The sequence below is a fragment of the Juglans microcarpa x Juglans regia genome, chromosome 3S, assembly GCF_004785595.1.
Source record: "Juglans microcarpa x Juglans regia isolate MS1-56 chromosome 3S, Jm3101_v1.0, whole genome shotgun sequence".
NCBI classification, from domain to species: Eukaryota; Viridiplantae; Streptophyta; class Magnoliopsida; order Fagales; family Juglandaceae; genus Juglans; species Juglans microcarpa x Juglans regia.
Window position 1 is genome coordinate 23,630,983 of NC_054599.1, and position 22,231 is coordinate 23,653,213.

General features: G+C 35.8%; 5 protein-coding genes across 5 annotated transcripts; 2 read left to right on the plus strand and 3 right to left on the minus strand.

The window, feature by feature from the left end:
- The first annotated feature begins 1,434 nt into the window (after positions 1 to 1,434).
- Positions 1,435 to 10,581, plus strand: LOC121257610 (pentatricopeptide repeat-containing protein MRL1, chloroplastic). The gene is given in 21 exon segments (XM_041158711.1): positions 1,435 to 1,659; positions 1,662 to 1,897; positions 2,359 to 3,124; positions 3,286 to 3,580; positions 3,787 to 3,850; positions 3,941 to 4,085; positions 4,185 to 4,300; positions 4,822 to 4,950; positions 5,202 to 5,259; positions 5,262 to 5,374; positions 5,499 to 5,657; positions 5,991 to 6,131; positions 6,204 to 6,303; positions 6,399 to 6,507; positions 6,623 to 6,714; positions 7,593 to 7,683; positions 8,018 to 8,249; positions 8,347 to 8,439; positions 8,986 to 9,034; positions 9,607 to 9,700; positions 9,857 to 10,581. Coding segments are annotated over 21 exon segments (3,411 nt in total). The 5' UTR covers positions 1,435 to 1,568; the 3' UTR covers positions 10,095 to 10,581.
- Positions 10,582 to 11,052: 471 nt separating this feature from the next.
- Positions 11,053 to 11,580, minus strand: LOC121256894 (auxin-responsive protein SAUR23-like). The gene has a single exon (XM_041157685.1). The coding sequence runs from the start codon at positions 11,491 to 11,493 to the stop codon at positions 11,200 to 11,202; it is 294 nt and encodes a 97-aa protein (XP_041013619.1). The 5' UTR covers positions 11,494 to 11,580; the 3' UTR covers positions 11,053 to 11,199.
- A 1,028-nt stretch (positions 11,581 to 12,608) lies between these two features.
- Positions 12,609 to 12,929, minus strand: LOC121258813 (auxin-responsive protein SAUR21-like). The gene has a single exon (XM_041160345.1). It carries the CDS (start codon positions 12,927 to 12,929, stop codon positions 12,609 to 12,611), a length of 321 nt encoding a protein of 106 aa, XP_041016279.1.
- A 2,785-nt stretch (positions 12,930 to 15,714) lies between these two features.
- LOC121257244 (auxin-induced protein 15A-like) lies at positions 15,715 to 16,448 on the minus strand. Its single transcript, XM_041158191.1, has one exon. The coding sequence runs from the start codon at positions 16,209 to 16,211 to the stop codon at positions 15,903 to 15,905; it is 309 nt and encodes a 102-aa protein (XP_041014125.1). The 5' UTR covers positions 16,212 to 16,448; the 3' UTR covers positions 15,715 to 15,902.
- An 881-nt stretch (positions 16,449 to 17,329) lies between these two features.
- Positions 17,330 to 18,251, plus strand: LOC121257243 (auxin-induced protein 15A-like). Its single transcript, XM_041158190.1, has one exon. The coding sequence runs from the start codon at positions 17,475 to 17,477 to the stop codon at positions 17,784 to 17,786; it is 312 nt and encodes a 103-aa protein (XP_041014124.1). The 5' UTR covers positions 17,330 to 17,474; the 3' UTR covers positions 17,787 to 18,251.
- Positions 18,252 to 22,231: the final 3,980 nt, after the last annotated feature.

A 22,231-nucleotide genomic window follows, 5' to 3' on the forward strand; every position in this document is an offset into this window, starting at 1 on the left:
TGACATTAACGCACTATTTAGTTGTGAAATGATTTATATCTCTAAAATTAGTCGGAGCTTTATCTTGAACTGACAATGCCAATAAAGAAAAATATCTCGAGTGAGATAAGTCTTTATAAAGTTATAAGTGTTTTCACTAGTACTGTCATTCAAGTTCCTGCCCAGTATATCCAGACCAAAACTCGGGTTTCAAAACCGGACCAGAACCTGAATTGAAATCGATTTTTAAAAATCCGAAATTAGGGTTTTGGGTTGCACTTGGTTTTTTTTTTTTAACTGTTGATGCAACGCTCAAACTCAATTTATTTAGTCTTTTAAATCAAAACTTACATGTTCCTTGATCACCAATAAAAAACCACATAGAGAAGAGAGTAAAAAAAATATAAAATAGATGATTCATTAAACATAATATGTATTTTTCTTTTAAGTTGCTGTCCATTTAGTTGCTAAAAAAAAATAAAAAAAATATATATTAAAACATTCAAACCGAAAAAAATAATGTATCGGGTGTACTATTTTTCTATGCAGGTACCAGCCCGGATTTATTTTGTATTGGAACCTGAATAATCGGGTTTTATTTGGGTTCTAGACCAAGCCAGAAAAAACTCGGGCCGATGAACAGGCTTAGTTTTGATTACTGTTTCATTTACTACAGCTTATTATTGAATAGTTTCATCGCGATAGCATTTTCGTTTCTAAGCCAAGTTGCATATTTGAAAATTCAATAGTTTTTGTTTTGTTAAAAGAAACTGAACAAAGTCATCACTTGCTAGCCAGAGAGAGAGAGAGAGAGAGAGAGAGAGACCAGCTAACACTGGTTACACCTATAAAACCTTCGGATAGAATCATTCTTTATGTTTTGCGTCACTTACATAACTTGATGTATTAAGATGTTGATTTGTAAATAGATTTTTTTAATAAATAATTTTTTTATTTATATTTTTGTAAAAGTGGAGTCGCATTGATTTTTTCATTAAAAAAATATAAATAATGATATCCTTATACCTCATTTACTATTACCTTACTATCCAATTTTTGTTTTCTTTTTGTTTTTTAAATCTAGATTAAAAAGTTCATAACATAACATTATTATATAATCTAGAAGAAAATAAACTCAATCAACTAACGTAATTATATAATTTAATTTTAAAAAAATTGATCTTCTTTTACTTTTTAAATTGAATTTATTTGTAATTAATTTACATCATTGATTGAATTTATTGTTTTTAAATTATGAAAAAAATTTTAAAAATTTTAATCTATATTCAAATAGTAAAAAAAAAAAAATAGCAGTAAAGAAGTATAAAGTAGATGTAAGGTATCCTTATCCAAAAAATATTATTAATTATAAAAAGAATAATATCCACCTTCTCGCATACGTGAGCCAAACAAACTATGACTGTTATCAGGACGAGAAATATGCCACGTCAGCAAAAACCCAACCAGAATGTCGTTTCCTCAGTCACTCACTTCAAGTCTTGAAGAGTCTCGACTCTCGCTCCATAATCTCCTCTTCTTTCTTCTTTCCCCTATCCTCTCCCTCTCTCTCTCTCTCTCTCTCTGACTTCATGGACATGACCTTATCTTGCAAACCCCAAACCATAACCCTGCTCACATGGAATGCACTCCCTTCTTCCTCCTCTTCCAAGCTCCGATCCATGCGCGGGAATTCCTTGGGTACTCCCACACTCTTAGGCCGCCATCAGCAGCAGCTCTTCGGACAAAAAGAAAACTCACGAGAGTAGGGCGTGGCCTCCATTCTCCGAGATTTCTCTTCAGAGCTTCTCTGAATTCTCACTCTTCGTTCCTAGTAGTCGTCGTTGTTGCCGCATTCACCTTCTCTGCCGTCTCTGTCGTCTTCTTGAAGCACTATAGAAGAAAGAAGAGTGATAGAGAGGTTCGTGAACTTAGACTGCTAAAATTTAAAGCAATTTGGTTATTTTAAGTGTTTTCTTTATAAATCTTATTCAATTGCCTATTTAACTTGTGGATAACGATGCCAAAATGATAGTATCTGTTTTTAACTATGGGACATCGTGTGCGACTGCGAACATTGACAGTTACTAAAAAAGGAGCTTTTCATGATATAAATCAATTATTATACGACAAAATGACCAATAGGTTTCGAAGTGAAAATTACCCTAATAGCCGTATGCTTGGCTACTACTAGCCGTGTGTTGCTATATATGATCACATCTGTAGCGTAAAACAAGTTCAGCTATTTTTGATCAGGTTTCTTTATCCGAATGTGTTTATTGAATGTATCTAGTTTAATATAAAGTGAATGCTTCTATTTAACTAGGATCATAGTATATGGTTGAGACGGCATGGCCTGTGCTCACTTTTTGCCGATTATAGGTGCCAAGGCCTCCCGATTTTGCGTTATTTCAAGTAGGACAAGATGTTATGAACTGGATTTTTGAAAGTCAGATTCTTGGGTTTGGGGAGCTTGGTGAGGGAGAAGAAAGAAAATGGTTTCGACATAAAATTGCAGAGAACAGCCATGCTTCTGCGGATAAAGAGGCTCCATTGCTATCTCATACCTCTGCTTTGATGGATGGAGATGTTACTGTCAGTAAAACGTCACTGCCACCTGGTTGTGACGTTCTCACAACATATAATTCTATTAATTCTTTGAAATCGGAAGAAAATGACGTTGGAGTTCAATCATTTTCCACGGCCGTCTTTGGCTCATGTGCGCTTAAACCTCTTACTTCCACTAAAGAAATGGCTACATTGCAAGTGGAAGGATCTGAAGAGGAAATAGTTTCTAGTTTGGAGTTGCCTACACTAATGGGTAATAATATCAAGCTTAGTGCTGCTTCTGTTAACATAAATGATGCACCTGCAGAAGTGAATGAATGCAACGAAAAAAATGTTGAAAATGGTGAAGAGGGCAAAACCATAAGCTATAATGTCTTTCTTGGAGATTCGGCTAGAGAAGAGCTTTACATGTTTTATGAACCAAATGAGTCCATGGAAAAATCTAAAGCGAGTTCAAGTGCTTCAAAATCATTTTCTCATCATGCCTATCTTCTCAATGGAAATAAATATTCTTCATTGATGAGGAACACTGCACCAAAGAAATTGGAATTATCAACAGAGATTTCTCTTCAGGCTTCAGGTAATGCTGGAGATAATATGGAATCTGAAACCATTTCGAATCATGTTGTTCTGTCGTTCTTTGAGCACTAAGTTTCTTCCATGTCATAGCAGACTGTTTTTTTTTTTTTCAAACTTTCCCTCACTATGCTGACTTTATATAAAGGATGTTTGCTGATTCAGAATATGTGGATGGAAAAGTACCTGTTGCAACTTACAAAGAAGGCCTTCCCTACAGAAGAAGAGATTCTGGAAAAGGCAATGGATTTCCAAGGGACAGGAAGATTAGTAATTTGAATAAAAATATTTATCAAAGTTTGCCCCTGTTACCCCACCCAAATGGGATGATTAGAAATCTGAATAAAAAAAATTATCAAAGTTTGCACCAGTTCCCCCATCCAAATGGGACGCAAGTTACTGACGGAAAGCATCCTTCTGAACAACTTAGCGCTTACAATCGATTGCTAAGAGCTGGCAGGTAAGCAAATATACTTCTAAAGTTAGTTGTTCTCAACAAAAGAATTTCTGTGGAAGTGCTAAATCGCAAGTTTGGTTTGAAATGAATAAACAGTGAAGCAAAGTTCTGAAGTGTTACTTTGAGAGAGTGTCTATTCCAGCCTTTCTCAATTAGTTGGTTATTTTCAAAAGTCTAAGATCTTATCCTTCGTGTCATGGGTCTATTAGGTTGACTGAGTGTGTGGAACTGCTTGAAGACATGGAAAGAAATTCTTTATTGGATATGAATAAGGTAAACTTGTAGCAGTATCATTTTGCTGTTAATTATTGTTCTGTTATTGAATTTGTAATTTATCAAATTCATTGAATTCTTTGGTTTCAGGTCTACCATGCAAAGTTTTTTGAAAAGTGCAAAAGTCAAAAGGCTGTTAATGAAGCTTTTCGTTACACCAAGCTGATTCCAAACCCAACATTGAGTACGTTTAATATGCTCATGTCTGTGTGTGGGAGTTCTCAAGATTCGGAAGGTAAGTTCCTTATCTTCCGCCGTTTATTTTGTGTTATAGTCTTTCATTGTTTGTAATCAAGTATGCTCCACTTTCATGAGTTGTGTTTTGTGCATTTAGGAGCTTTCCAAGTTCTGCGACTTGTCCAGGAGGCTAGACTCAAAGTGGATTGCAAACTTTACACTACTTTGATCTCGACCTGTGCTAAAAGTGGGAAAGTTGATCTGATGTTTGAAGTATGATACCTTCCTTCTTGGTTTATTTTATTTTAGATTACAATCAATATATATGATCTTTAACCAGGGTTTACTCACTGGAACTCTTTCCTTACCTTTTGTCATTTTTATGAAGTTGCTCACAATAAACTGTTGTCTTGATCTCATTCATATGGTATTCACACTAATCACCATATGGCTTGCAATCCAACCCATCTAGTTTTCTTTATGTCAAGAAATAACATCTTTCTCTGTATTTGATTTTGATTTTGCTATAGGTTTCTTGCGTGAAACTATAAAAATGATATAGTTGGTATCCATCTACATCTCAGTTGCATTTCTAATTTTTTCTTCTTCTTTTTTCCCACTTCCCTCCTACTGGCTCAGAGTTGTTATGTTAAATTTATTTGCTGCTTGGGAAAGGTGTAGCTCACGAGCCTCATGGTCAAACACTGTTTTAGACTTTGTTTAAATGAAATATTATTATGTATCCTATTCTTGGCTTGCTTCATTTATTAAATTCACCAAGGTCCTCTACCTAGGTGTTTCATGAGATGGTTAATGCTGGAGTAGAACCAAATGTTCATACATATGGAGCTCTTATTGACGGTTGTGCCAGAGCAGGTCAAGTGGCTAAAGCATTTGGTGCTTATGGGATAATGAGGTCTAAGGTAAGATTGTGGAAACACTGCCTGTTTTCATCTATTGTGGATGTGAGTCTGTTAAGTTGTTATTTCTCTATAGTTTATTAGCAATGATGTCATTGTGTGTTCTTGTTTACTTCATCCTTTAAATATTAAGTAAGTTATATGCCTTTTACTTATAAAAAAAAGTAAGTTATGTGCCTTTTGCATTTTTTAACGAAGTTTCATTACTTTAAGGATACCAAGTCTTCATGCTAAAAGAATCTTGCATGCAGTAGAACGTGAAGCCAGATCGAGTTGTGTTCAATGCACTTATTACTGCATGCGGTCAATCAGGGCAGTGGATCGAGCTTTTGATGTGTTAGCTGAAATGGGGGCTGAGACACAGCCTATAGATCCTGATCACATCACTATCGGTGCTTTAATAAGGGCATGTGCAAATGCTGGTCAGGTGCGTTTGTCTTTTTATCACAATAGCTGTTTGGTCATTTTCATCATTATAGGCATGTATGTCTCCTTACATGTTTCTATTGTTATCCATTTTTATTAACATTTTATGGTACATTTAATTGTAGGTTGGTCGGGCACAAGAAGTATATAAGATGATTCATCAATATAACATTAAGGGCACTCCAGAGGTTTACACCATTGCTGTTAATTGTTGCAGTGGTGATTGGGGTTTTGCTTGCAGAGTATACGACGATATGACTAGGAAGGGTGTAGTTCCTGATGAGGTTCCTTTGTTAGCTTCACTTTTTCTCCACTTAACATTATGCTCTACTTGTTTGAGTTCAGATCATAATCTGTTAACAATGGTGAAGTAATGATAGCATTAGTAGCTTCTTAACTTCTTCAAACTTCTTTTAGTATGAGTGATTTAGGGTCTGTGAAAGAAAGGAAAGAAGCTAAAATCTAGAGTTCCTCGTCTTTTGTTGGTTGTACAAGAAGGCAAAGCAATTTATCTCTCAATTTTCCATTTGGTGTCTGCATTTCTTTGTTTTCCACAAAATTGCTTTGCATTCACAATGTGGAGATTTCTCACTCAAATTTCTTATTCTTTCATGCAGATGTTTCTCAGTGTATTAATAGATGCTGCAGGGCATGCTGGAAAGCTGGATGCCGCCTTTGAAATTTTAGAAAAAGCTAGGGATCAAGGAATAAATATTGGAATTGTATCATATAGCTCTTTGATGGGAGCCTGTAGCAAGGTAAGTCTGTATAGTGATTCTGCAATAATTTACAAATTGACGTTGAAAGAGTTTCCCAATTCCTTGTTTCAGGCCAAAAACTGGCAGAAAGCATTGGATCTATATGAGGACCTCAAATCTATGAAAATGAGGCAAACTGTTTCAACAGTGAATGCTTTGATCACTGCCCTGTGTAAGTCTATGTATATTGTTTTTCCTTATCAGGATAATCTGAGTACAATGATTATGAGGATTTTCTAGAAATCAAATAATGGAACTTCATTGCAGGTGATGGAGATCAGTTACAGAAAGCTATGGAAGTTCTATCCGATATGAAGGGACTGGGCTTGTCCCCCAACTGCATCACCTATTCCATACTTCTAGTGGCAAGTGAAAAGTAAGTGTTTTAGAGTTTGTTAATTTCCATAATCACCAATTTTACACTTGCATTTTCTTGAGGAAACTTATACTCTTCATTGTAAAGATTTTTTTTTTCATGACCTTGTTTATAGGAAGGATGATCTAGATGCAGGCCTCATGCTCCTCTCTCAAGCCAAAAGGGACAGAATTAGCCTCAATCTTGTTATGTGTAGATGCATAATTGGTGAGTTTGCAGGGTTTCTAGTTTCTTGGTCCTGTGTTGTTTCCCCTTGATTAAGTATTTTCATTGTGTTTTACACCACATGGTTTACATGATTCTTTTTACATTCTTGGTGACTCCATCCTTAAAAAATGGTCATACATCTTCATTTTTTATGCTACACAAATTAGGTAGTTCTTCTTCCAATCAGATGTCAAAAAGCACCCCAATAATTAAATAATTGAGGGTTTGTGGCAGAAGATCATTATGCATGGTAAAGGTTGGTTATTCTGTTATGTTGTTGCATTTTGTGCTAGGGTGATTAAATTGCATCCTTCCATTAGCTCACTCATGGTTATTATAGATGCTGTTGAGCAGTCTACCTAATCGTATCTTGGAATATTTCATGGAGTATTGATTAAACTCTATCCAACTTCATATAGCCATATGTAATATACAGAATATCCTATCGATTTCAAAGGTAGCATATCTTAAAGATATTTCTACATTGGTCACAATGAGGTTGAGAAGAATGATTCCTTAATTATATGTCAAACCATATATGTGCAGAAAATAAAGATATAAGCTGTTGCGTGTTAGTTCAAGAATCTGGATATGGAGTTGTGCTCCTTTTAGATATCCTTTGGAAGTCTAGGTGGATCATACGGTCACGAGTTCAATTGATATTTTTGTCACACGAGTCATAATAATGTTTGTAGCTTCTTTTCCATGGCTTTGATTGTGTTTGAGATTTAAGGAAAACAGGTAATGGATTCCAGTTATTTTCTGGCTCAACTCCCATTCATATTTTCAACACCCAAAATCTTTTTCTTTTTTCAAAATTGCTGTCTGTCTTATGAATGAGAAAATTCTGATAATCATATAAATTATTCTCTTTGAAGGTATGTGCCTACGGGGATTTGGGAAGGCGTGTACACTTGGCGAACCTGTTGTGTCTTTTGACTCAGGACGGCCACAAGTTGACAATAAATGGTAAATTAACTGTTTTCGGCTGCTGCAAATATTCTGTTAGCAGATTCTTGAATCCTAGGCAATTAAAATTCAACATATATGTACTTAAAAATAAACATATATGTACTTATAAAAACAATATATATACATATGGTTGAAACTGTGGTGTGGGATATCGGGGTGAACATATTTGAAATGATTTCCATTGTCTTTCTGTAGTTTCATTCTTATCCGGCTTGCAATAGCAGTTTCATTCTATGGTGGGAGCATTTATCATGAAACTGTTGCCCTCAAGACTTATGCAGTCTCTTAGTACTTTCATCATACCGCACTTTTTCTCCCTCTCTTTCTTCAGGACATCAGTGGCCTTAATGGTGTACCGTGATGTAATGGTTGCTGGTGTAAAGCCTACCATGGAAGTTCTATCACAAGTTTTGGGATGCCTGCATCTTCCGTATGATGTGTCGTTGCAAGATAAACTCATTGAGAATCTAGGAGTGAGTGCTGACATATCAAGATGCTCAAACCTCTATTCATTAATAGATGGGTTTGGAGAATACGACCCTCGTGCCTTCTCAGTAGTCGAGGTCAGTAGGAGCTGAAATTGATATGACGCTTGTACAAAACTTGTGATTATTATGAAAACTTCACAGGAGACCATCTGATACTGTTATCCAATTACAGGAAGCTGCTTCACTTGGAATTGTTCCATGTGTATCCTTAAAATCAATTCCTGTTGTTGTTGATGTAAGAAACTTGCAAATTCATACTGCTGAGGTGCGTTTCTCTCTAACATTGCAGAAAATATATTGGTGATCAGTTCTGCTACACAGTTTCAGAATTTCATTAGAGAGTCATTGAAGCTTTCCAAAAATAAAAAAGAGAAAAAGGGTTGGGGGAGGGGGGGGGGGGTGATCGAAGGAATATGAAACTGATACTATATGCTTGTTTAAATATTTTGGATACCTTGCCTGTACTGCAACTCTGTGAACCATTAAACTTTTGGATTTATTATATTTTGGTGGTGAAACCTTTCATTTTGACCAACTTCATTTGCTTTTTACATCCTTTCTGGTTTGTCTTCATATTTGTGGTTAGTTTTTTTTTGTTTTCCTTTTGTAGGTTTTTTCTTTTTGATTTTGATTATTTATTACTTCCTTTTGCATAACATGCCATGATGACCCTGATTATATTTGTACCGGATCTTAACAATCTATGTTACTGCATCTCTCTCTCTCTCATGCACAAAAATTTTAAGCAAGATACATGTGCTATGATAGTTCATGAATTCAAATTACTGAAATCCTATTAAAACATTGCCAGGTCTACCTCTTAACTGTTTTGAAAGGTCTCAAGCATCGGCTTGCTGCTGGTAATATTATTTACATTAATTTAATCTTTGTTTCCCAGATTTGTCCTATGAGTTAGTTTTCATTCAGAAGGTAATCTTATTGAATGAGTTCCTGAAAAGAATCAGAAATTTAAAGAATATTTTATTGAGTAGAAAAGTATAGGCAAAAAGGTTAGCTTTGCTTTATTCCTTTAGTGTGAATGACCTTGGAAGTAGTTCACTGTTTTCATTTTCTCAATATCATAGCACTGCAATTATTTCTACCAATAAATATTTTGAAATTAACTTCCAGTGATATACATTGAGTTAAAGAAAATAATTTTACTCCACTGAAATATTGGTTTGTAACTTGGTGTGTCGGGTTTGTTTCCTGTTTCCTGTTTAGTAAATTACTCTGATATTACTCTGAAATATTCAGTGTCCCCTTACTGGTTTTTTAAGTTTGGTAATACCTTGGTAGTTCCTATTTATTGTTTTCTGATTGAGGAATATTCCACACCATTTAACATCTATCATTAGGAAATGGACGGTGAAATTACATCTTTATCATACTAGGCCATAAAACTTGTCGATCTTGGTTCAAATTTTTGCAGGTTCAAAGTTACCGAACGTAACTATTTTACTGCCTTCGGAAAAGACACAACTTCTGTCTCCCAAGGGGGATAAGACAATCAATCTTGCAGGAAGGTGAGAAGATGTCTTTTGTAATTACAATATGCTATTACAAGTATTTTTTCTTTTTGGTAAATGTCTTATTTATCCATGTTAAAGATCATGGAGTTTTTTAATAGCTAACAATTTCCATTCCTATCTTGGGTTATCGTTATACTATTACCATCACAGGGTTAGCCAGGCAGTTGCAGCATTACTAAGAAGACTTGGGTTACAGTACCAAGGGAATGAATCATACGGAAAAATCAGAATCAATGGGTTAGTCTTGAGAAGATGGTTTCAGCCAAAGCTTCATGTTTCTCCTTTCATGGGGAAACCAGGCGATTGGAGCTCATCCCAGTCACGACTTGGAAAAGGAATCACCCATCAGCAGCGTGACATTCGAACTGGAAATCTGTCCTCGGAGTAAGGTGGGAATACCACTTAATTCCTACTAGGAGATAGCTCCACAGAATCTTATGCAGTTTTCCTAGCAGAAGCCAATGCCGTTAACAGTTTAGTCAATGGCTTTCCTAAGCCTAACTTGCCACTCCATTTTTCAAAGTCTGGCACCCGTTTGTAAATGTAGTAAGTGCCTTCTTTCTACAAATCACTGAAGAGAAAGCGATGTGAGATTAGGAGCGTGAAGCAGTTTAGCCTTACTTTGATATAAAAAAAAAAGGACAGGATTGCACCGTTATCTTCAATATGAGATGTATGTAGACTTGCGAGGCGTTATGAGCTTTATTACACACTCTATTTATTCACTGCCTTTGCAGTTGGCTGAAGCTTCGATGATGGCCTCATTAATGGGGACATTACGAGGCTAAATAAAATTGAGTTGTTACGTCATAATGTTAGATGTATAATTATAATGCAGACGTAATGTCTACGCCTATTATGGGTTGTTTGGCACAGCTCTCTGTCTCGGTTTTGTTTTGGAATGCCGATCCAAGTTCATCTTGGGAAGGAAAAGCTAATAACAAGCTTTGGTGGATTCAACATTTGAGAATTTGGGAAACTTTTAGGAACTGTAATATAATATTAATTCGCATGCTGGAAAGTGAAAAAATCGGTTGATTTTTTGAACAGGCCATTTGCCTGAACGAACACCAATTTTACTCTCATTCATTCAACATTAAAAATAATAATAATAATAAATTTTGATCTTTTCTTCTGTCCTTCCTCCACTATCAACCTCGAAATGGTTATTTTGCCTGCTTCATACGATTCCTATCAGCAGACAACTCTTGATGAACTCTTACAATGTTAATCGTGACATGTTTGGTTCAAGAAACTCTGCTCTGGGTATCAGGAGTGCAATTCAGTGCGAAACAATCTCAAACAAGCTAGAGAAACTAAAGGTGAGGAGTTAGATGATTTGACAAGCAAGAACTTCATATCTGATTGATATCTTTTTGGCAGAGCAATTTACTCCTGCTCATTCATTTACATGTTGTAAAGTATACATCTACTTGAGAATAGAAAAAAAAAATGTCAAAATTGTATAGGACTGCTGTTCATTCTTTCATCTTTCACGAGGCATGCAACTGGGAAGTGAGATCGATGAAGGCATCTTCCTTGCATGGAATGGTAAGGCCACCCATTGGATGATTGAATCCGAACTCTTCCTCAGCTCGGCTAAGCAGGTCTTGGAATGAAGGATGGTTCAAGTATGATATGGGAATCACAAACCTCTTTCTTTGGATCTCTCCCACATAGACTGCAATATGGCCTTTTGGAACGCCTGACTGATTTCTTGTCTGCATCGAGTGCAGTTTGAGAAGCTGCTTGGCATTGGAAAGCATGGATGGCAGACGCATACCCATGACTAATACAACAAATATTGGAAGTGGTAGAACTTGCTGTGTAAGTTTGGGTTGAAGGCTTCGGAGTTTGAAGGCTTCTCTGGTGTTTGTATTTATAGAGTTATTACTAGAGAGTGGATATTTTAAATTTCAGCAGGCTCAAGTGGGAGTGATGTCAGGAGGGTGGCTTGCAAGAGGGCCTACCTTACGGAAGGCTCACATGGCTTTGCTCGCTTACTCTTAGCTTCATCATATTCATACCTATTCACCAACTCATTGGGCAGAGGACCCATCTGCATGTTGAAATTCACGGGCGAATAAAAAGCCAACGACCGTGCCACTACATTTTTTTAATTTCCAGCTTTGAATGCTTCAAAAACAGATGGCCGTACATTGGAAAACATAGAGCAACACACCCATGTGATTGCTTTTTTGTACAACAAACAAATGCATTTGCACGGCAAAGAGGAAGAGGACGATGTACACGAGAGATGAACCCAATACTCTGGCCAACTGAAGACAAGAGTACCAGATCATGAGTAAATGCATCAAAGACCTGTCGATCTGGTCATGATCATCTCTTTGTAGAATTCAGTCCACACGTACAGTGAAGATAAACGCAAAACCGCCTCGTACAATCTGTGTACGCATGACTGTACTGTCGTTTATATATATTGGCCATATAAGGGATGGGCTTGGAGTTTCTTAGAAGTTGGGCTTCTGAACATACTGTTCATATTAAGTGTCTGCACCACTTGTTGGTAGGAGCCGCTCGCGCTCGGCTGCCACCAGTTCTGTGTACATGCGGCCTAGCAATGGTCAGTTGTCTTCACCGTATCAGTCTAATTGCATCTGGAGTCTGCACTGCCGACAAGAACTCAAGGATCCAGGGGCTTGGAATCTCTGATTCCACCCATATATCATGCATGATACAGTTATTGTTTACTGTTATTTTGTTTTTAAAGCTGGCCTTCCCACTTTACGTCGGAAATAGGCAGCGTTTGCTGTTAGTTTTTAGATGACGTCTACCAAAACTTCATCAATATATATATATATATATATATAGAGAGAGAGAGAGAGAGAGAGAGAGAGAGAATTAAACAAAAGGCTCGAAATTACCTTAGCTCCTAATGGAGCTAGCTATTTAAACGAGAGGTGAGATTGATGAAATCCTCTTCGGCACAAGGAATTGTGAGGCCTCCCATTTGGTGATCGAAGCCAAACTCTTCCGCAGCTTTAAACAACAAGTCTTGGAACAAAGGATGCTTTAAGTAGGATATTGGAACCACGAAGCGCTTCTTCATCTTCTTCTCTTTCTCTCCCACGTATATGGCAAAATGGCCTTTTGGAACATCGATTAGTACCGTACTGGTCATTGAAAATTGACGCTTAGAGGGAGACCACCTTTGAATAATTTGTTTAGCATGAAGAATCGCCTCCAGCAGACTAATACCCATTTTCTGCCACTGCTAACTCAAAGAGATGAAGAATTTGCAGAGATTTTCTTTTTTTCTTTTTAGCTGAAAGCGATGCAACTTGATAATATTTCTTTAAGAAAAATGCACGGTTGGGTATTTTGTAGAAGATGAAGTGCAGTTATATGCTTGCATGCTTTTTTTCAACATGATGGGATTTAGGAATGTGGTTCTGTCACAGACCCAACTTGATAGGATGCACGCTAAAAATGGCTATTCGCCCACCATTTTCAGCGTAGAAAACATGAACCTGATCTTGCTCTAACGTCGACCTTGACGTCAGTGTTTCATATTCTCAATGTGTACGTAGGCAGTTGCTCTAGATCCGAGAACTCATCCAAAGAATCTTCGTGTTATTCTATCGCTCTAGAGTTGAGGCATGATGAGTGTGAAGTAAGGAAAAAGAGCTCATGTATAGTCCATACAAAATGCTAATTGAACCCATGAGTTTATCTTTCAATCTTTGGATCTTACCGTTAATGTATTTTATTTTATTTTTTTATTATTAGTGAAATTATATATTTTTTTCCTAATGATTAAGTATGTTAAAAAAATCTATAAAAAAAAGAAAAAAAAAAAACTAACAAATTTTTAAGTAGCAATACACCCAGCGATCGCCCACTAGCAGTAGCAGTCCATACATAATAGGATTATGATATCTTGCTATTTTCTATCACCTATTTATTATTTTTTTTCCCAATAGTTAAGAAAATGATTATTAATAAAGTTGTATATTTTTTTTTATTTTTTTTTATGTTTAAGGATATTAAAATAATACTTAAAAAAATAATAAAAAAATAAAAATTTTAAATACATTATAAAATAATAAAAGAAGAGTACTGCTACAGGTTCTGAATTTGGAATCTAAAAAGTGTCCCGAATAGGATAATTTTTTTTCTTCTTTTTTTCATGTATTTTTTTTAATCATCATAAATATTTTTTAAAAAAATAAAAAATTCACAATATCATTAAAAAATATTTTTTTAATCATTCGGTGAAAAAAAAAAAAAAAATTTCATTCGAAACATTTTTTGAATCCCAAACTATTTTTGATAAAAGAATGATGAGAAGATAGTGAAGTATCTTATAATATGTCAAAAATAACAGAAACTGAATCAGTCAGTAAGTACATGTGCGCATGAAATCATTGCCAAGACATACTGTAACTGCATGCAATAGCCGCAATCAGCAAATGCTGCATGCAGGGAATTGGTGTGCGACGCTAACCAGTGTATCAGGCAATGTTTCGTACGTATCGTCTGCTTTTTAAGTAACTTTATGGTAGTTTTTTTTAGATTTTACGAGGATAATATAATGTTAAGAGTTAGGCTACGTAGAGTTTTCAAATGATGATTGTTCGTATAAGTTGATATGGTTCTATTTAAAAAAAATTTAAAATTATAATAATATTTTTTTTAAAATAATATTTTTTTCTTTTATCTTTCATTCATGAATGAAACTGTACATACAATCTCTCACTCAGTATTACAAATATAATTGTAGCACAGTTCCTATTTGAGGACTGCATATACAAGTCTAGTCAATTTTATTTTTAAATTATTTTAAGATTACAATAATATCTTTTTCAAAATGATATTTTTTTCATTTAACAAAAGATTTGCATATGCAATCCTCAAATAGGGACTGCAAATTAAATTTATCTTGTTAGAATTGTATTGATCAATTTTATCTATATATATATATTGTATATAAGGTCCGTTTGGATACAAGAATTATTTTATTTTATTATTAAAATTTTTTTAAATTTTTACATAAAATATAATAAATAATTTAATTTTTTTAAATATTAAAATAATAATAATATTAAAAAATAATATTTTATTTAATTTTAAACTTTAATCTCAATTAATATAATTTTATCTCACTGTTCAAACCGTGCCTAATCAGTAATCTAACATGTGTCAGACACCTGGTTTTGGGATTTATAATTTCAAATTCTAACCCAACCCTGCGTTTACCTTTTTTGTTTTGGTCAAAGAGGCTCCAAAACCGATACTGAGATCCATACATGTACGTAAAAAGAAACAAAATTATGGCCAGTTTCATGGAGGAATCTGTTTTAGAATCAATCGGACCTTTGATATCATTGGCCGTTAATCAAATCATTGCGTGTTGGAAAAGTTTGCACTTGACGGAGACGAGCCACTTGTACATGTGTATATACACACGCTGATACAGTCAACAACAAGTTTGCGGAGAAGTTGGACCATCAATTGCATTTTGGAAGACTTACAACTATACGGTACTTGATCGGTACTCTGTCCATTGGATTGGTAACTGGGCTGTTCGCATCCTGGTGAAGGTTCAGCTGAATGTGCTCTTTAAGACTTTTCCCGGCAGGCGCCATGCAAGTTGTTACAACGATTTTAGGCCCAATTTCAACTTTGATAACGACCAAGACCAATCACTAAACACATAGGAAAAACATACTAGGAAAGCTGACAAGAATACACACAATCTAATGCAGCACGTCATGTTCTTGTTTGGTTTCATGCATCTGTTAGGATTCTAATCAGGACTTCTCTCTCCTATAGCCTAATCTTGCAAGTTTCTTTCCATTAATCTGAAACTTTGTGCTTTATTTACTATTCTGGTTAAAATGACATCGTTTATTTTCACAAAATTTCTCAATTCATCTTATCTAATCATTACAACTTTTTCAAATTCTCTTACAAAATAAAACAAACATTTTTTCAAATCTTAAAATAAAAATAATATTAAAAAAACACTGAAATTCTTAGCAGATGCACAGCTTTAGGAATTTAGCACAGAGGCTCACAACAGAGTAGAAATACTGCAGAAAATCTAATTATAAAAAAATTATTTACAAATGCAAGACATCCCACGAATGCTATTTGGCAAGAACCCACAATAACCAAAATTGAAGAGACTGAAGTTCATTGTCTCTTTCTCTCTCTCTCTGAGTTTTCATTTTTATGAGCAATTTAGAGCTGAAGTTAAACTAGTGAAGAATTCTTCACTGCAAGGAATAGTGAGACTGCCCGTAGGATGATCGTATCCAAATTCTTCCTCAGCCCGGTCGAGCAAGTCTTGGAATAGAGGATGGTTCAAGAAAGAAAATGGGATTACAAACCTCTTCTTGTGAGTAAACTCTCCAACATAAACTGCAAAATGGCCTTTTGGAACATCACTACTAGTGGCTGAAAACATTCCCATTCTTGCCGAAAGAGATCGCCTGAGCTTTTGCTTCGCATGCGCTATCCCCATTAATCGGATACCCATTTTCCGAGAAGAGGTGGATGGATGATAGAAAGGCTTTAATAATTGATTGCTGAAAACTTTCGAGTTGAAATGGCATAGTTGGTACCTGAAACCTGAACTTATATATATAGGCAGACGTCAAGACCTGAATCTGCATAAAAAAACGTATAAGACTTTGATTAAGGAATGTTGCGAGACATATCAGGTGAGTTATTGTTGAATTTTCACATGGTTTGCCTTCTCTCATGCAAGAGATCATGCCCTGATTTCCGGATTAATAAAGCACTATCTCTTTAAAAAATGAAAATGTATGTATTCTGGCCGTCAAAGATCGGAGAGGATCTTGAGATTCGTTTTGGTTGTTCTCAGAAGCATTGAACTTGGTCTTATGCTTTTCAGTGGCTTTTTTGTGCCGACTAGCCAACCAACCTCTGTTTGGTCACTCTCATAACTCGAGGCCCCCACCATTTATCCAAAAACAAGGTCTCAAATTGCCAAACTCCTGTTTTAGATCATCTAAATCATGAACAAGTAGACCATGACTTGTGATCTCTTAGACTTATCATGACTTAAGTATTTTTTTTCTTTGTTTTTTTTATTGCCAGTCTCGTCTTGACCAACTTCTGATAAATTGGTACTAACCAACCACTTCTTTTCATTTTCTTTTCTCTTACTTTTGGTGAATGAATATCTTTCATTAGTAAAAGTTTCAGCTTACATTCACAGTGAGAGTAAAGATCATTACCCAAATGAAGAACACCGATGGGATAAAGAAAATCATTACGCAAAAGTTATTCATAGAAATCCATCTTCTCAAGAGTAATGAAACTCTTAATCTGATTTTTTAATTTATGACACGAGCCTTAAACATTTGGCACTGTCATTTTTTTTTTGTTTGTGTTTATCCAAGTAACTGAAGACTTCTAGTGGGTGCTTTGTTGGCTGCCATATAACAAAGAAGTAGGGTTTGATGTTTCTGTAAAAGCAGACATTTTGGCCAATCACACATGTATTTATCTTGATGAGTTGTAAAACAAATCCATATGATTCCTCATGACAATGTCTTTAATTAGCTGTCTATATGCCTCTGCAGTCTTCACCACTCATTTCCTTTGAGAGAGGGATTTTTTTTCCTTGCCTTCACATCTATATAAACACACATCATTGGGTTCATAAGCAACACAAGCCTTCCCATTCACAAGAAAAAAAACACAGTTCTTACAAATCCTTTCAGTCTTTCAGATCCTTTTTCAGTTCTTCCTCTTGAGAAATACATACAAAATCATGGGTTTCCGTTTACCCAGAATTATTCAGGCCAGCAAGCAAAATCTTCAACGTACTTCAAGTAGTGCTAGTTCAAGCCAAGCAGCGTCGAAGGCCATAGATGTTCCAAAAGGCTATTTCCCAGTGTACGTTGGGGAGAGCCAAAAGAAACGGTTTGTGGTTCCAATATCTTACTTGAGCCAGCCTTCATTCCAAGACTTACTAATTCAAGCTGAGGAAGAATATGGATATAATCATCCTTTGGGTGCTCTCACAATCCCCTGCAGAGAAGATATCTTCCTTGATCTCACTTCTCGCCTAAGTGGATCATGAGAGTGGAGAATAGCATATATCACTCAACCAAAAACGCCATTCATCATTCTTTTGATATCACCCTTTCATCCTCCTCAGACTATGTCAGTTGATGTCACACAAGGGAATCATTGTTAAAGGCTGGATGATGAATAGAATTTCTCATCACTGCAGTTTTGAGTACTCACAGTGCCTAAAGATGTACCAAAGGCTGTCCAACTGCATATGCAAGAGATTTCTGATCCAAGCTCATTTCAGAATCTGCCAAGTCAGAACCTTTGCCTTCTGTGGCTTCAATTGCATGAGACTGAAAGGGAAACATGCAAAGATATTTGCTTTAAAATGCAGTCTCTCCAATTTTGAATGTAGAAGAGGACAAAGCGTGTGTTGTTGTGGCTTGATGTATTTCCTCTTTGTTCCTTCTCTATGTATAAAATCGAGAACAAACATAGCTTTATCCTAATCAAATTTGCTCCTTCTCGTTCATTTTTCTGCCTTCAAATTCTTCCTAAAGTTTGGTTTCTCGTTCCCCAATAAGATATATGTACATCTCGTCAATGATCTTACAGTAAATGATAGTTGTTTTCTTGTCTTTCATGAGATGTCAGTCCCCAACCTCTTATAAAGAAAGATACAGACACCATCTTTTTTTTTCATAACGAGTTCCATGAAATCCAAGAAGATCGATGTATTACCGGTGGTTTTGGGGATTTTAATGAAAGCCTCGGGTTGCTTATCTTAGGCACCCTTAAATCCGATGCCCAATCTTAAGTACGACTGTAACAGCTCAAAAAAAAAAAAAAAAAAAACACGAAACAATTATCTGTTAACCAATATGCTGCAATTACGCTAGACAAGAAAAGAGGTCTGCCACTCAACAACAAGCTGGAACTGCTGAAATCATAGGATCTACCAATTCTGACATAGTCAAGATTTGAGGGAAAAGATTGTGGAATTTTCCTTTACTGTCTTGATACTGTAATCTTGTATTTATGTCATTGTAATCTTGCCTTTAATTACCGGTTACACTACAAGATGTATATATAAGGATATGTAAATATGAAATAAAACATATAGTCCTTTTTCAAACTCTTCTCTGTTTTGTTCTTATTCTTTCATTATCTTGGGCACCCTTAATTCTTTCAGACAAGGATCCGAGTTCTCATAATCTATTTTCTATGAGTACCGCGGATGCCAGATATTTAACACTTTAACTCAATGGCCATCATTATTAAGTGCTATGAACTGTTATTGATTACTCATAATTTACATTTCAATGCCTTTTTAAACACGTACGCTATTTTTTTGGGATAGACAACGTGACTTCGTTAAGAGTAACATATTCCTATGGCTACGCCTTATTTTCAACTTCATCTTCCACACACTCACACAGACACACACAGATATATATATATATATATATATATATATATATATATGCATTGTATATGGTGTATCATCCGGTGAAGAGGGTAGTGCTCTCATGGTAAAAAATGGGGAAAAAATCATCTCTCAATGGTGTGCCAGGGATGTACATTGAAGCAAAAATTTTAGGTGAGGCAATATTCCTTTTACTTTCCCAAAATGATGTATTGCTGCAGCGATTGTTGATTAAAACATAATGTAGGTGTGGCCTCGTTGGGAAGGTATAGCAAGCCTTTCATTTGGCAGGAATCGGAGAGAAGGAAGGAAGAAGGATATTGCTTTATGGTCTCAAAGGCTTTGTGCATGTGGGGGATATGGACACTGACACAGGTGACTATGTAATCTGATATGGAGAAGTGAACATCCTTGTTGAGTTCCTTCACTGCCATGAACAGAAAGTCTCCACCTAAGTCGTAGGCAATCACATCTTACAGTTTTGTGGAATTGAACACAAGGATATTCATAGGAGATAAGAGATGATTTGTTGACAATGACATCATTGCTGATTTACATGATCGAAATAGGCAATGAGGAGTTTGCATCCTGGGTTTGGTATGTGGGATGAGAAACAGGGGAGTCAAAGGTACAACAGAAAAAAGATGTTGAAGTCTAGAGATCACTATAAAAATGACTGAACTATACCTTTCAAACGGAATGCTTATCTTGGTATATATATAGAATTCACAAGGGTTGGTCAGCACTCGCATTACTTTCCTGATCTCCTGGCCCCTTGAATTCCTTGTGAAACTCTACGTCTTTTCCTCTTGTATCTTTTAACTTCCAAACCTAAGTTGGCTTTCCAATTTGACTGGATATCTTGCTTGTTTGCTGTCCATTTGAAAACATAGACTTCACCACCCATGTCTTGAGCTTGTGGCCTTGTCCCCAGTCCAAGGGCCCCTTAATTGCCTTCGTATCAACATGAGCATCTAGCTTTTCTTTTCCGACCTATAGCTGGTCTTCATTGGATTATGTCAAATTTGTAGGGCAGTGTGTTTATTAACAGACAATCACAAATATTGTTCAGTTCCAGTCCTTGCTGATTGGTTGGAAGACATGACCATGTGGTTCTCTCATGAGATGTGTCATGACAAGATTATCCCAACAAATTCATCTTGTCCACACATCAAGTTTCAGAGGCTTTCCCATGTAGTATGTACATCTATAAATACACATCTATGGCTACAACCAACTCAAGCCTTCGCATTCTCAGAAGATTGCTTTTGTTTGAAACAACAAATCCTCTAGGATCTCTTTCTTCATTCTGATCTAAATATTTTATAGAAACGCAACCATGGGCGTTCGTTTCCCCAGTGTTACTCTTGCTAAGCAAATTCTCCGTTGGTCTGCTTTGACTTCATCTAGAGCAGCTTCAACATCCTCAGATGTACCAAGAGGCTTCTTAGCTGTTTATGTTGGAGAAAATCAGAAGCAGCGATTCGTGGTTCCTGTATCCTATTTGAACAAGCCTTCATTTCAAAATTTGCTAAGAAAAGCTGAAGAAGAATTCGAGTTTCATCATCCAACCGGTGGTTTGACAATTCCATGCAAACTAGAGACATTCATGGATGTCACTTCTCGCTTGAGTTTCATAAGAGAATGAGATCAAACTGCCCACGAGACAATTTTGTAAAGCAGGAACTGCCAATACATTGAAAATTGCTTTTCTTTTTTTATTCTTCTTCTTGTTCTCTGCTTTTTTGGCAGAAAATGGAACTGGTTGAATCGAATCTATGGTATTCATAATGGAAATCAAGAAATTACACTCATATCTTGTCGTTGCTTTTATGAAGAATGGGCCAAAATCATTTTATGTTTTTTTTTTGGTTCTTTCAGGCTTCATTTGCTCGCTTAACCCAACAAGCATTCTTCCTCTTCCAATTTCTAATACCTGCTCTTTAATTGTAAAAATATACATGACACAAGTCTTAAATAAACAATATGTGAGGTAGGACACGCTGCACCATTACATGTGACTGTTCGAATGAAAGGAGGGTTAGAGAAAGATTTCGATTTAGTTGGACGGATACCACAAGTTGAAGTGGATGCAGTCTAACACTGAAAAGGAAGAATATGCAGCCTTTGCAGTCAATTTCAAGATATCCTTGTTTGCATTAAATTCAAAGTAAGTCGCTAGTGATATGATAGCCTTTAATTTTAGTTGTTAAGTGAAAAGGTCAGGAAGGGAAAATAGCTCTCTGTTTGTTGAGATTTGGCTTGTTCAATTGATTTTCATTGTCATGAAGTACATCCAGGTGATGATTTACACATTGAAACTATGCACTGAAAAAAATTTGGACGTATAAATATAAGTGCATGATTATCCTATATTCTGAGGACACCGCTTTATCTCTCCCCCTTTACATAGGAAGACAGCATATGTACACGATTCTTCTCCAAGTTTCTTTTTATCTTCCTGTGGCGTTTGGAGTTTTTCCCTTGTGTTGGATCTAGTGATTTCTAATTAGAACTATGTTGTGAAGGATAAAAATGAATGACTCACTACTGATATTGTCCTTCACATGATGGTATAGGAGCCTTTCATCTGTATGAGCCATGGTCATTATTTAGCATTCAATACAATCATTAAAATATACATTTTAAGCATTCAAATTCGGTTTGTAAGTGATGGTTATGATGGTTGATCATTGTGATAAGTTGGTAATGGCCTATGAATGGAAATTTCTTTATTGAACAAATAAAAGGAAAAGCTTTCTTTATCACAGATATAGCTCACTGAATTTTGTTATCCTGGTCAAGTTTGGACAGGATGTAAGAATCATCGACAACACCACATGCTTGGGTGGCTTGGTTCTTCCCTTTCAATTAATCATCGGTTCAGAATCAGGACCTAATCATATCACCTCCTATTATTCTGCCGAATGTGTAATGAAACATCTTCACATGGAGTGGTAAATTGTTTGTGCCAAAGTTATAATAGACCTGGTCCACATATTTATACCTACAAGTTTATATTTGGTCCAATAAGTCGGTTGGTTTAATCAGCAGGGAATATAAGTACAGAATGTGGGCTCTTAGTT

Coding starts and splice junctions, on each gene's coding strand:
- LOC121256894 (XM_041157685.1), bottom strand. CDS start 11,493: ATGGGTATGCGTCTGCCATCCATGCTTTCCAATGCCAAGCAGCTTCTC.
- LOC121258813 (XM_041160345.1), bottom strand. CDS start 12,929: ATGGGTATTAGTCTGCTGGAGGCGATTCTTCATGCTAAACAAATTATT.
- LOC121257244 (XM_041158191.1), bottom strand. CDS start 16,211: ATGGGTATCCGATTAATGGGGATAGCGCATGCGAAGCAAAAGCTCAGG.
- LOC121257243 (XM_041158190.1), top strand. CDS start 17,475: ATGGGTTTCCGTTTACCCAGAATTATTCAGGCCAGCAAGCAAAATCTT.